Here is a 15,281-nt window from a genome sequence, read left to right on the forward strand (position 1 = left end):
CAGGAAGAGAAAGCACAAATAAAATAAAAACCTAAAATAAAAGGGCTACTTCATAACGTGCCTATAACGTTCTATATAAAGTTCAGCTAGAAATGTGTTCAAAATGTGGATGAAGACCATGGATGAAGTTAGAAATTCTTAATCGTGGTAATAATGTTTCACAGCAATGATATTAAACACATTTGTGGTATTTGAAGAAATGAAAATCTTTTGTCATTGTGTAATCCGTAAAAAAATTAAATAAAATCTTGGGGCAAAGAAATTTAGGGCAGATGTGATGAGCTCTGTCATCTAGGACACCAGTCATCTCTGGTGGGAGGCCTGTTGTGTAGCTTGCATTTGGATTAAGGCTCCTACACACTGCACAGTATCTCTTGCAGGTTCATTGCATTTCACACTGTGCAAGATTGGTCTAATAAAATTTGGTCGCAAATCTGTGTCAGACCGTACAACATCGATTTTGAGGCATGTCGGATTGTATAAAGACTGGCTGATGAATTGTGGGCTGTAAATAGAAAAAAAGAAAAAGGATATGTCTCATTATCTAAAAAAAAAAAAACAAGATGTGGTATCAGTGCTGGATGGTGGCACCATCACCATCATCATGTCTCGGTGTATTGGGACCGATTACCCACTAGACGACAACAAGTTTCCAGGCGCTGCTGGTCATTATAGCAGCAGAATGAGCAGATATTAGGATAGATAATGAGGAATATTGTCTGACAAAAGAGCAAAGTGAGCAGCTGGCCTCAGTGATGAACTAAGATTCCAAGGTAATACTACTGGGTTAAGAAGCGATTCATTTAAGTATTTAACACTGGTCTATCTGGGCTTTAATTCATACGAAAAGATGCAAGAGATGCAAAATGAGCCCCCGCTCATCAAAATATCACTCTTTAGCGCCACTGGTGGTGAGAATCTCCACACTGAGAAATTATTCTGGCTTTGTGGATAAACGGAGTTGGAAAAAACCCTCAGAAAATATTTTTGACATAAAAACTAAAACTGTGTACACAAGTTGAATCCTTCTTGAGATCCTGTATCACACTCTGGGATTGTGTGTGAAAGACACATTGCTCTGCTGACTGGAAAGAAAAGGTTTGTTAAACTTTGGAAAGTCACATCCCTGGCCAAGAGCCTCATCCAATGGGAGATGAAATAAAGACTCCATCCCTCTGGAAGAGCTTGTGGAATCTACAAGTGTCCCATCAGGTCAAGCTCTACAGTATCAGCTGTCTCTTTTCCTTTCCTATCGTCTGTTTTAAAAATGAATCAGGAAACCGACAACGCAGTCTTACTTTATTTTTTACATATCAAATGAAGGGAAATATCCTCTCGTCCTAGTACTGTCATTGTACTCCCTCATTGCAGGGTTGTACAGTTCTGAAAAGATCATCCCGGCAGTAATGAGCCTCTCTTCCATCTTCACAGGTGCTCAGTAAACAGCAGAACGCTACAATGCTTCATGGTAAACAAAGTTCTACTTCCTGTGGGCGTCTTCAGTCTGAGTGTCTACGGGCCTGATTCACTAAAGGTTTGCGTGTAAAAACGTGCGCAAACTTGACATCACCCGCAAAAAATGTGGGTTTGCGTCTTTCAACTGTGCAAGATAGTACACGCTGTCCATTTAGTACGTTTGCCATAATGAATATGCAATGTGGGGCGTTTTTAACCCCAGCATTGACTTCGTCACAAATACTCTCGCATATGTCGGTTTTTCTGGTAATATTTGTTTTTGTTATAACTCAATATATTTGTTAACCTCTTCCACTAGAACCTGATCACATTTCATTTTGCGCTTGCGGGCTTTCTGCTCGTCCAAACTCTCCATAAGGACACGCAAAACTCTAATTTAAATACTGCTGTCTCCACCCTGTTGCACCTGTTTTCATTTACGCAGTTATTCTTAGATCACCCGCAAAACGCACGCAAACGAGACGTGCAATCTATTGCACTGTGCACGCAATTTAGTACCTTTTATTTGGGATCTTAGTAAATCAGGCCCTAAGTGTCTTACAGACCGTGACACGATCCAAATGTAATCAGAGACAATAGTTGCCTTTTCTTCCTGATGTAATCCCACCCTATCTTCCACCTCTGCACCACCCTGAAACACACTGCCACACACTAAAAAAATAAAACATACAAGAATTTGTATTACACTTTTGTTTCTAATAAAATTTTGTGATAAAGTTTGATTGGTTTGCAGACAAGACTGAAAACCCAAGAGAGACAAAGAACAACTGAAGATAGAAAGACTGGGGATTGCAAGAGTCTAACATCTCAACAATACACACAGTTCAACATTATCATAAGACAACATCACCTATGCAAAAGAAGCTAAACTTAAAGTATAGCAGTTTGGTGGTTCCCGCAAGGCTTTATAATGGCTTTGTGTTAGTGAAAGCCCGTGAGACACAACTTACAAGGTTTTACAGCATTGTGAGGAAGACACTGTTAACAAGTGTTCTACGCAATGGTCACCATAGCAATTACACATTCATTTTCACACAGCCATCAAAACATTTGAAACAGCCAATTCAAACACTGTCTTTATGGCCCTCAGCAATGTTTGCCGACAGAGGAATGTACAAACAGTTACCCTCCAAAAGACCATCTCACTAAGTTCACTGCCCCGGGGCAATACTTCTCTCTAAAGGACACCTTGATTTGTATTGCAGTGCAACCTTTTAACATATTTTTCTCCTTGTGAAAGTAAATCAAGCAACTGACCAAAGAACTGTGGGTGCTCAGGTAACATTTCGTCTTGATTGATGATGTTCCCGCTGAGCAACAGTTAGCCTCTGTTAGCCTCTGTTTGTGACCCACAAACATCAACCACACCATTCACCACCATGATGATAATCACTCAGCAAACAGCTTGCAACAAAACAATAAATGTGTATACAGCATTATCCTCAGTAGAGGACCTGAGCCGTTACATCCTGCTGCCGATGGACTGTTTATGGCCCAGAGTTTCCTGGACTTTAAGGACCAGCAGTGAACAGTTTTTAATGATTCAGTAATGGGAAATCATGATGCAAACAGCCCATGCATGAGGGCTGGGTAACAGTTCAAAATCTACCAATAGATAGATAGATAGATAGATAGATAGATAGATAGATAGATAGATAGATAGATAGATAGATAGATAGATAGATAGATAGATAGATAGATAGAGAAATCATAGACATATTGCCAAGTGGACTTGCATGTCAAAACCACTGAATGACTGAAACATTATAAATACCTCATTTGGCTCAAAGTGGGAAATGGACTGGATTAAGTCTAAGCCCCATCAATGTAACTCCAAAGTACGACCATCATAACAGAACTACTTCAGTTTACAACCTTGCGACCCATGAGATGAAACATAAATTATTTGCAATTTGTAGACAGAGTGCCCATGCCAAATAAGAGCCCATTCCTGAGACTGGGAATGAGATCAGAGCGAGAGAGAAGCAGCAGCCATAACTTTCCCCCCTAACAGCTGAGCAATAAGACAAGAGCACTGAAGCGATTGAAGAGCTCATACAATGTGTATTGCAGACTGTCTCCAGTGCTGTCTGGGGTTAGTGTGGAGAGAAGAGACGAGAGGAGCCACAAGCACTGCAGATCTGTGTGCTTGTGTGTGTGTGTGTGTGTGTGTGTGTGTGTGTGTGTGTGTGTGTGTGTGTGTGTGTGTGTGTGTGTGTGTGTGTGTGTGTGCATCTGTGCAGACAGTAGTGCCTCATCTCCCTTCTCTCTGTCTCCACTGGTCTTCATCCACATTTGAACACAGAATAAGAGAGATCAATAAGTCTGTGAAGACTAGAGCCACCAGAAGGAGAGCAAGCTCACAAACTGCAAACAACACAAGACTAAAATCTGGTCTTTTATCTCGTTCTCTTTTCCCCTCCAACTTCCCGTGTCCTGCTGAGATTGCAGTGCCCGCAAGTCCCAGACAGCTCTCCTCATCGCGATATGTTTGGGCTACATGAGGCAGATAATTATTAAAAGGCTCAAGGATTTTTTGACTAAAAATATCACTGCAGACAGAGGGCCCCTTTCTATAAAATTGGACATGAGCATAGAGCAGAAGCAAATTCAACCCACATGCGGTGTTCCTCTGCAGCCTGCTGCCTCATCTGATGCCAGGTCTGTTGCTAGTCAAACTTTCTAGTAAGTCAGCATATACACACACACATATACACATGGCCAAAATCTGCGGCAAGATAGCTGACAGATGCACATAAAGGTTGCTACTCTGATGCTAGACTTCAAGTCCTTCCCCCTTTCTATCCTTTAGCTGACACCTCCCACCCGCATACACACACACACACACACACACACACACACACACACACACACACACACACACACACACACACACACACTGTGTCTCAAACACACTGCACACATATCTCCTCCCTCCCTTTCTTCCCTAACTTGAGAGCCACCTACATGGAAGAGCGACGAGCCTCAGACTCTTGCTCAGACTTGAAGCAGTCTATCTTGGTCTCATAACTGCAGTTCTCTTGTTAATGACAGACTGTGTAACCTGATTCCACACACACACACATACACATACACACACACACACCACCCAACCCCCAGCACTCGCTCTGGGTTTTTTTTTTTTTTTTTTGAGCTAGCGCTTCCCTCTCCCTCCACTTGCATATTGTTCCAACCCAAACTGCCAGCTGCTTCTGACAGCCAAATTACTGTGCAAGACTAAAAATGATTGCTATCGAAGTCTATCAGCAACCCCAACACCCCCCCACCCCCCCTCGCCTCATGCTTTCTGAAGTGCTCAGACCTCTGTGGGAAAATTATACATTTTATAGCTTTCAGACAGGGACGGCTACGACAGTGTTCTGATGTAGAAGCCAAGATGTCTGCAGAAAAAGAATTTGAGAGTCATAATGTGGAAAGGAAAACTTGAATGAGGCCTGTGTAACATTTCAAACTTCCAGCTTACTATGAAAGGTCTGTTTCTAATAGTTTAGTATTATATCACTTGTTCAAAATAGGGATAATGATTATTTCTATTATCAATTACTCTCATTATTCTACTGAAGTGAACTGCAAAGATATTATTCAATTTGTGAAACCGAGAAAAGCCATAAATCATCAACACTGAAGAAACTGGAATGAGCATTTTCCTTCATAAATTACTTATAATCATTAAACAGCTAACACATATTTAAACATCCTGAAAATAATCCTCTTAAAAACAGACACATTTGAAAGCAAACTCATGAAGAAAATGTTCTCATCCACTGCATCTGTGCTTTTCAACGTCCCCCTAACGACTCCTATTGTCTGAGATGCATTGAGACAGATAACCTCCTAACTGCCTGTAGACTGCATTATCACAGATAGGCTGTTTGAAACAATGACACTGCCCCAAAAGCATACAATAACATTGTTGTAGACCAAGAAACGAGAGGGCTAATCACAATGGCAGGGCTGGTGACAACAATCAGGCCGTTGCCTCGGCTGAGCAGAACAGGATCCTCAAAGATCCCCTGGAACTGAACCATATCTCAGGCCAGACTGTGTGACGTCCCATTATCTGACCACTATCAGCTAGACTCCATGATGCAAGCCACTGAGAACGCTGGGCGCTCACAAAGAGGCCAGACCTCAGTCATTGGTCAGCTATGGGGTTACATTCTCCAGATTGTCGACCAACCACACGAACACACTGCCACAAACTGCTGCTAACAAACAGCCCCTCTAATCCTGTCACAGACTGCTCTGTTAATTCATCGACTCATACACTGTCAATTTCTTTCCATCCCATAATACGCCTGCTAAAAGGAAAGAAGAGCTTTTCTATCTCTACCTCTGCAATACAATACAATCCATGTATTACAGCTTCACCTGGTGGGGGTCATTAGTATCCAAATTCATTTTGTGCTGCTAACTCATTGTGATTAAATATTCTCCTGTTCCACAATACTGCATATGTTTGACCGCCAGATTGTCATACGTATAGAGTATCAGCTGAATGCTTTAAGTGTGTCACACTGTTAATTCTTTGCAAAATTAAAAAGGAGCTTGGCTGAGCTCTTATCATTCACACAGGCTACGAAAGCAAATCCAAAATCAAGCTTTCCCCAGACGTTTGGGCTACTAGTGAGGGAAAAAAACTAGATTAGTACGTGGGAATGTGATTTTTTTTCGTGGGGGTGGCACATTGTCTGAGTGGATTCAGAGAAGAACATTCCGGCGTCAGACATTCACACATCTTTTTTAAATCGGCACAATTAACCCTGAATGTTTTCAGTCAGCATTAACACCTTTCTAATGAAGTTTGCACCCTCTCATCAGTAGGTATACTGCCTTTATGTTTGATTTCCTGCAATCTTATCACTTTCCATTTCCTGTTTGGTCTGACTGGGGGGAAGAAGGGTGAGGAGAAGGGAGTATGTCAACAAATACTTTTACATGTTGTATAGGTAATACATTGACAATATTTGAGTGCTTCTTCATTGCAAACTCCAATTTGAACTTCAGATCACTTTAAGTATTTTGACCCCCTCCCTTCTCCTCTAAAACTGCAGGATTGTGATGTTAAAATTGCTCAGCATGGGATGATGAGACACACGATCAAGCAAGGCAGACCCTCCCAAAGACTCTTTGCATCACAATAAACTTAAAAGTCACAACTAGTTGCGAGGCTATGAGCTTGATGCGATTGCTGAAAAATTCAAATTACAACCACTGAAAAGTCGCAGTGTTGAAATGGAGACTTTTCTTTTTTACTTTCTTTATGGTCTAATAAGTCACCTGGACTGTAGCTCATCACCATTTATCCACAATCAACAACAACAAAAGAAGGAAAAGAAAAGAAAAAATCATCTCCCTGGCGCAGCCACTCATAAAATCATAGTCTCACCTACGCAAATCATATGCAGGCATTCATTCACACAGTCTAACCTAAATAAGGAGGATAAATAAACATATGTGCTTTAACAGGCCAAGATTTTACTAAGGAAAGCAGAGAGAGACAGAGACAAGATTTGGTCTGACGAGCACATCAGCAAACTTCTCACCACGTACACGACAATGTCTGTAAGAATACAACACTGAGGGTAAAATTACAGGCCTGTTTCTAGTACATTTGTTATCATACAACAGGATTAAACTTACCGTGCGGGTAATTTTTCAAAGTGCTTTTTATAAGGGCTCGTCAAACTGGCTCGGGTCGAACTACTCTGCCATCTCCCGAGATTTCACCGACAATACCCGATTTGTTTTCCAAAGTCTGAGCCGCGGAGCCGACTACATGACGCCAACATTATCGTCCGTCGTTTTGCTCGGTGAAAGAAAAAGAAGAAGAAAAAAAAGTGAGGACTTCACTCGGTTTTCGTGTTCGGGAGTGACAGACAACGAGGGTACATGTTGTAACGCTGTCCTTCTTTACACATTAGCACTGTCTGGACTTCACAACTCGCACTACGGCGGCGGCACGGAGGCACACAGCCAGGATTGGAGGAGGAAGTTACTATCAACTCACTGCAATTAACCTGCACACACGACAGGATAAACACACGAGCTTCCGGTTACGCATTTCAGAATAAGATGTCTTTCAGGTTGATGATATTCACAGGTGTGTGGAGGAAGAAGAATTTATGTATTTTATATAAAACGATACTCTATCACAAGCACAGTAATAGTTATGAATCACACTGTCAACAAATGCAATTAACATCTCTCTCTCTCCCCTCTCTCTCTCTTCATAACACTATTGCCAAAACTCCAGGAATTAAAGAAACAAAAAGAACACAACTTAAATAGTGATATATATGTGTTAAATATACAGTCACGGCCCCTTTATTAGGTACATATGTGCAAACTACTGCAATCCAATACAACAGCTCTGCTATAAATTCTACATTTATGAAGCTTTATGGTTTCGGTTTTTGTTGACATTGTCAAGAAGGTGATAATTCTACTGTATGTTTATTATTGAGGTCAGTGGGTGATGGTGATGTACTAGGGTGCATTATATTGAATGGTGTTACATTTTGTCCACTCCTTTACCATACATGAAGTAATCAGTAATACACATAATGTAGAAGTATCACTTTTTTGACAGTGTTAACAAAAACTGAAAATGTACAAACTTTTTTTTTTTTAAGTAGAATTTATAGCAGAACTGTTGTATTGGATTGAATTAGATTGCACAGGTGTACCTAATGAAGTGGCCGGTGACTGTAGGCTATACAATATAACCTATGCATGTATTTGTGTGTGTGTGTTTGTCTCTCTCTCTCTTTCTCTTTCTCTCTCCCTCTGTGTGTGTGCGTGTGTGTGTGTGTGTGTGTGCATGAATCAGGGTCATTCACTGTCCCTCAGGTTGTGGCATGCTGATACATGTTGGGTGTCAAGATATGCCCTTGGAGAAAGAGACAGTATTACCTATGTAGTATTGCCATTGCCAGTTAAGCATTTTTTCTCTTGCCACTAAGAATCAAAACTCAAAGCACTAATGGCTTGCCTTGGCCCATGTGTGCAGCTTGGTAATTTAATTAAACACACAAAAAAAGAAAATATGCAAGCACAAAACTGATAAAATGGAGGTATTAAAACTAGATTTTAACACAGTGTTAAATAAAGATAGTGAAATAAAAATTTCTCCTGAGATACACTATGCTTTTATGCTGAGGCAAAAGTATACATTTCCTGTCACAGACTTATTCTCTCTGAGTAGCTTGACAAGTAATTAAAGGAACATTTCTATTTAATTTGGGCTATGCATGTTCTTGACTCAATATTAAAGGTGTGGAGGCTTCAACTATTTGGGTATGTTTCAGACAATAAAAATGATGTTCACTAACAGACATGATTGGTAAACTGAAAAATGCTTTAACCGTCAAATATTGCTCTATGATAAATGTTTCCTTTCCTTTCCCTTGCACACTTGTATCAGCTAGTACATGTAGTTATTTCTTAAACGCTTGAGACATTGTTACATTCATTACAGCCACATCATTAAGCAGTACGTCACTGTCAAAATACTTATGGAGATTATAGGCTACTGTTATAAAAATAAGATTAATTTTTAATAAAACTGCTGAATAGCTTTTCAAATAGCAATAAAGGGATTCAGTGTACGCATTAAAAGGTAAAAGTCTAATTTCACAGTAATAACCCTTTCCTTCACAAAGACCTCGATATCCATCTTTTCTGTGTGTTTAATGCATCAATGATATTTTAACCATTACTCAACACTGCCGACAACTTTTTTTAACCATTACTCAACACTGCTGACAACTTACAGAAATTTGAAATAAAGTGTTTGAGAGAATATCTTAATAATGAACAGGGGGGAAAGGCAAAAGTCTCCTTAAGAAAATTCAGTGGGATATAGAGTAGAGTAGGTAGATAGATAGATAGATAGATAGATAGATAGATAGATAGATAGATAGATAGATAGATAGATAGATAGATAGATAGATAGATAGATAGATAGATAGATAGATAGATAGATAGACTTAACTCAAATCCTATTAAAAAAAAAAAATATGACTAGAAAACACGTTGGGGGAATCCAGAATGATATTGGCCGCGTATAATGTATTCGAATACGTATTGAAATTCATTGGTGAAGTGCCAAATGCAAAAATTGTGCCACTTTACTCTAATCACCATATGTTCTTTTTGTTTTAAAGACATTTTAGGCAGTTAAAAAAATGATGTGAAATCATTGAGGAACAGCGAAAAATGATGGTAATTTATTTCAAAAACGACATTTGTGAATACGCAGCCATTATACTCATCACATTAACAACACAAATATGTTTTACACACAACTGCACGCATTAATTTATGGTAGGTACATTTTCAATTTATGCTACGGCGAAATGTTTCAGTCGTCACCATGGTAACCAGGTATCTTTTTACTTTGTGGAAAAAATACATTACTTCTGTAACCATGAATCAAACGGTTGACCCTTTAATTTAAACAACCTCCACACTGTCAGACAGCAGCGGCAGCCGTTAACCACGCTGTCACTCTAATGTCCGTTTCCATGACAACCTGGTCCCAAGTTCCAAACAGAGTCAACCTTTCTCACACAGCAGTTTTTCTCCGCGTCCAAAATGTTTTCAGAGTAAGTAAGATACTGATTAATGTAGTTAAATAAGAATATTTGTGTAATTTCTTTGTGTTTTAACTTTTTCTAGAGACTAATTAGCGTCGTCACCTAACCACTCGTTGAGCTAAACTTAAGACAGGCTAGACAAACTGAAGGCAACCAACTGGCTAAGCTAACATGACCGTTAACGTTCATGAAGTAACCTAACCGCTTATCACAATGCTCCTCCGTACAAGGGTAAAGAGAAGTTGACAGTGTGCTGGGTTTTGTTTCCATTTTCACTAGAAATTCCGCATTTCTCATGAGTAACGATCTCCAACCATCAAAGTCTGGCAAGTACAACCGCTTATAATAGTTTAGTTGGTTTTCTCTGGTTACAGCCTGTGTATCCTGTGTCGTCCGCAGGGAGACTCTTCTGCTGGGAAGACGCTGCTACTTTGGTCAAATGTTATGTTAGAGGTGTTTCATATGAAGCAGTAAGAAAAAAAAATGCCATTTTTTCTCTCTCTTCACGTTGTGTGTGTGTGTGTGTGTCTGTGTTTTAACTTTACAGGTCTGAAAGCAGGGAACCATGGCATAAATGGCCAGATCTCCCAGATCCCAGGACTGTCCCCAGTTGTCAGCTCTGTTATTGAGGGGAAGGCCCGTGGGAGAAGGGGAGGAGTCCTAGACAGTGACTCTGACTATGTCAAGCTTGCAAAACAAGGAGGACACAAAGGTAGAGCCATCCTGTTGCTTTGTACCTACACATATCCATCTGGCTGGATTATGCCCTTCACCTGCATTTATTTTTGTCTTTTCGTATTCATCCTTTTTTAACAGGACTCCTGTGGCATGAGGAATCACTTACCTCTCAACGTAATTCATACAAACCTCCAAACTGGTTCTGCCCCTCACCAGAAGACAATACCATACCTAGGTACTGTAACTGTTGATGTACACTGAGTAGTGGCCACAGTTTATGTTTAAAATACTTCACCATTATTACTAACAAAACTGTTGCTGTATCACCACTCACTCCTTGCACTGCTAATATCTTACCACTGCCAGTACTGCTACTTGACTTCACACAATGATGTCACAATTTTTTAAGTCTATCTTTAAAAAGGTCCCTAAATGAACATTGAAACAGGTTTTTCTTGCCATAATCATTCCTACAGTTCATACTGACCATTAGAAGATCCCTTCATGATGCACTTAAAATGTAAGTGATGGCAAGTACAAATTAGTCAAATCAAGTAGATATCTTTCAATATTACTGTTTTTAGTGCCAAAGTCCCTCTTTAATACTTCCACTGCAGCTCAACAGAGAAATACAAAAAGGGACATTTATGCTAATAAGGCTGTAAATCTGACAGATATCCACTTGATATGACTAACGAAGACTGCTGAAGCCTGTCTTCAGATAAACTTTTAACGCATTTTTGCACAAAATGACTGTGTGGACACACTGTGGATTTTGGCCCCCATCACCTACATTGAAAGCACATTTGAAGGGGATCTTTTAACAGCCAGTATGAACAGGAGGAATGATTACAACAAGGAAAACCTTGTTTTAAGACCTGTAACAAGCTTTCAAAGTCCTGTGAAATAAATAGAAAAAAATAAACCGTAATAATCAGCTATTATAAATGATAGATTTCCCTTAATTGTCCTCATTATCTATTACAGTTGTCAGTAGGTGATGGATACATTTCATATCTCTCTATTGTGTTTTTCCATCAGCCTAATTACCAGCGAAGAGAAGAAAAACCCCGGAGCATTTCAACACATGAAACCTCCTTTTGGGACTGACAATATGTCAACATGGGAGAGGGATGATAGCTGCAATGGCGAAGAGAAGGTAAACAGAGAATTGCCAAAGTAATTTAGAAAGTAATGTAGCCACATGAGTCACCACAGTATTCATTTATTGTAGTTTTACACACTACAGTCATTTGTTACCTGTTCTGGCAGACCTACTTTGTGGTAGCAGTCTATGTTTCTCAATGATTAACTGTCAGCATTCTGCCAAATTTTATGAAAAAAGAGATTTTAAAAAACGATACCGTTTTTTATTAATAGTCACAAAATAACCGCTGCACCCTATAACTTTGTTTGATGTTCTGCAGAACAACAATGTTCATAACAACCAGATGGAGAATTTGCAGTCATCCATTGAACATCATGAGGCCAGCAAATTCAAGAAGACGTAAGTTGCTGTGGTCACAAGATGGCGCTGTTGTTTTGTATCATATTGGCTTGTGTCTTTTACAACTCTAGGCAAAAGAGAGCATAAAATATATTCACAGGCCAATGATCTTATTATATAGCCCACATCTATGTCCATGTTTTAATTGAATGTAAGTTAATGAAAGGAAAACATGGTCACTGAAGTTGTCACTATAAAGCAGTTATATCAATACAAAACAAACTAAATCTAAACTATAGTTATTGCAAGTTTTCATGTGCAATTTAGTTAAATATGGATATAAATGTTATTAGAACAGGACTTATATAGTGTATTCATGTGATGTTTGGTGTTGCAGGTGTTTTGTCAAATTGTTTGGGTTCAAACAATATGATATTATTTAGTTAATATTTCAGTAAATAATAATAGTAAATCTGAAACAACATTTTTGAAAGGAAATGGGCAAGAACTAATATGAAAAGTAAATGTGTGTCATTGTATGGAGTGAAGTTATGGAATGATTGTGACATTGAATTGAAAGAAAGTAAAAATATGGGTTCATTTAAGAATTTATCTAAAACCAAAACATTAGAAAGTTATGTAAGAAGTGAATATGGGGATTTGTGAATTGTTGAAATCAGGTATCTGGATATTTCGGCTTTTAGTTTATTATGAGAACTTAAATTGTTAATTTATTTTACAAAAGTCACTGCTAATGACGCAAGTTTTGTTTGAAGAAACTGAATTCATGTTTTTAAAAAGGGTAGACAAAATAAGCTTAGTCTTCAGTCTACATTTTTTTTTCGGTCAAAGAAAATAAAAGAGAGAATAAATCATTTGTAAGAGAAACATACAGGGATGAGGAAAGACTGATGACATATTAATTGTTTAGTTTATATATCTTATCACTTTTTCTCTTATCTTTGTTTTGTTTGTTTTGTTTTGTTTGCATGAACATCTGTACAAGAAATTATTCATGGAAATTATTGTGAATTTATTTTGTAAATGATCGGAAAAATATAACTTACCTAACCTAACCTAACATTTAAACATTAGTGTATTTCAGTGAGAGGTGTGAGGACATAGACCATATTTCTGCATGTAGTGGTGACTTAGCAGAAATGCTCATGGGCAGGCTGCATACTGGGGTCGAACAGAACAGCACACAGAGTAATGGCCTCTAGATGTTCACCTGAGTGTTTGCTTTGGCTCACAGCTAGTCGGTGCTGCATGTTCCCTGTAGCTTTGGGAAAATGTCAATGACTTGTCAAAAACTCGCCAAAAATAACCTATACAGCAACATAAAAACTATGATCATGGAGAATGTATTGTTATGATACTGATGCAAAGCATTCACTGCAAAAAAAAAGTTATGCAAGTCCTAAAATTGTATTTGTCAAAACAAATAAAGCAAACGGCAGATGGGGTGAAACGATTCCACCTGTTTCCAGAACAAATCATCTTGTTTACAGTTGTCGTCTTGCTGCAAGATATTGACTTTGAGAGCCAACAGAACAGAGAGTCTAGAACTCTGACTAAGTGAAAATAAGTATTGCTTTGTTTAGAAAAACTGTAATTGGAGGCAGAGCTTTGTTACAAGATGAGGAGAAAACTGACAAATGTAAACAGCAGTTGTTTTCTCTCTGCTCTTTGTTGGTTGAATCTTTTGCTGATGAGTTGCCACATTTTGTCTCAGTATACAGTACTGGTAGGATAGAGTTCACCTTTAGTGCTTAAACTTTGTCTGCTGTAGAGGCAATACATGGTGATGACAAAACACTGTATTACATTTGTAACTACAAAAGCAGCATAGTTTGATCCCCAAAAAACTGTTTCTGTCATGTTCTTGTTGTGCTCACAGAATGTTTGACAAGAAACCGGCTCCTGTCGACATGTCTAAGCTGTTAAGCTTTGGTTATGTAGATGACAACAAACCAACAGCCAACACTTGGGTGTCAAGTAAGTGGCTCACTGTTTCTTGTACTCATGAGTTACAATCATACAGGTCATTCAATAAATCTTCTATTTTACTGCTTTCCCATTATGCTTTGGAAATCCACGTCTGGTATAATAAAAGTAAATGAAGCCAAGCTGTTAAGCAGTGCATTGATTTTATGTGACTTAATAAATGAAAGTAGATGAGAGAATGACGGTCACAAAATTTGAGGTGTGACACTGAGGTTTCAGCCATTAAAAATGTATGATGCCGCTTGATAATACCGTGTAGGAATGAAAATCATGACTTTCATTAGTATATATTATTAATAAATGTCGTGATGGTGATTATGTGAATATGTTTTCTGTGTCAACAGATTAGAGGACTGCCAGTGTGTGGGACAAGGACGCATCAAATGAAATGTCTCCAACAGGATTAGTTGCCATCTTCTTCTCCGACAACAATTTATTTTTACCGCGTCATGCTGAGCCACATCGAATGTTACTTAGTTTTAATTGTGTTGTCATTTCAGATGTGTTACTCAAGTGTGAAACTGCTTCATTGAATTAAAGCCAGGACCTTTTGTTGATTGTGCCCGTTAGTGGTGCCCTGTTAACTGCATAAGTATGGAAGGTGCAAGTTAAGTCCTGTGTTAAGTTTTTTGCTGTGTCTGCAACTCTGTAAAAAGCAGGTTATTGTTTGATAATTCAAATAAATTCAAAGTTTTTCAACATTTATCTTAATCATTCATCTTTTTTGCTTTCCACTTTTATACCATTTGCTCTCACAGACTGAGATTTAAATGTAAATAGTTTGTTACATAATACCGTAAGCAAATATACAAATGATGCCCCATCACAATAGAAATGTAATGTCACTCTTTAAGGAAATGATAATAAACATAATTTGATGTGGTTGATTTTTGCAGTACTCATGTATATTGATGATCATTTCTCTTGGTTGTACATTGGCTCTGTTTTAGCATGCTAATGTGTTGCATGCCAGTGTTAGACGTTATCTCTGTTCTTGAAAAAGTTGTATAATATGTCAGGCGATCCCTGGCTGCTCTGAACACACTGCAGCT

At 38.6% G+C, this 15,281-nt stretch overlaps 1 protein-coding gene across 1 annotated transcript; it reads left to right on the plus strand.

The window, feature by feature from the left end:
• Positions 1 to 10,054: 10,054 nt before the first annotated feature.
• Positions 10,055 to 14,842, plus strand: LOC133993286 (uncharacterized protein C7orf57 homolog). The gene is made up of 8 exons (XM_062432196.1): positions 10,055 to 10,106; positions 10,377 to 10,423; positions 10,645 to 10,809; positions 10,914 to 11,010; positions 11,817 to 11,934; positions 12,203 to 12,282; positions 14,123 to 14,220; positions 14,574 to 14,842. The coding sequence occupies exons 1-8, from the start codon at positions 10,096 to 10,098 to the stop codon at positions 14,576 to 14,578; spliced, it is 621 nt and encodes a 206-aa protein (XP_062288180.1). The 5' UTR covers positions 10,055 to 10,095; the 3' UTR covers positions 14,579 to 14,842.
• The last annotated feature ends 439 nt before the right edge of the window (positions 14,843 to 15,281 follow it).

Source organism: Scomber scombrus, chromosome 13, assembly GCF_963691925.1.
Source record: "Scomber scombrus chromosome 13, fScoSco1.1, whole genome shotgun sequence".
Taxonomy (NCBI): Eukaryota; Metazoa; Chordata; class Actinopteri; order Scombriformes; family Scombridae; genus Scomber; species Scomber scombrus.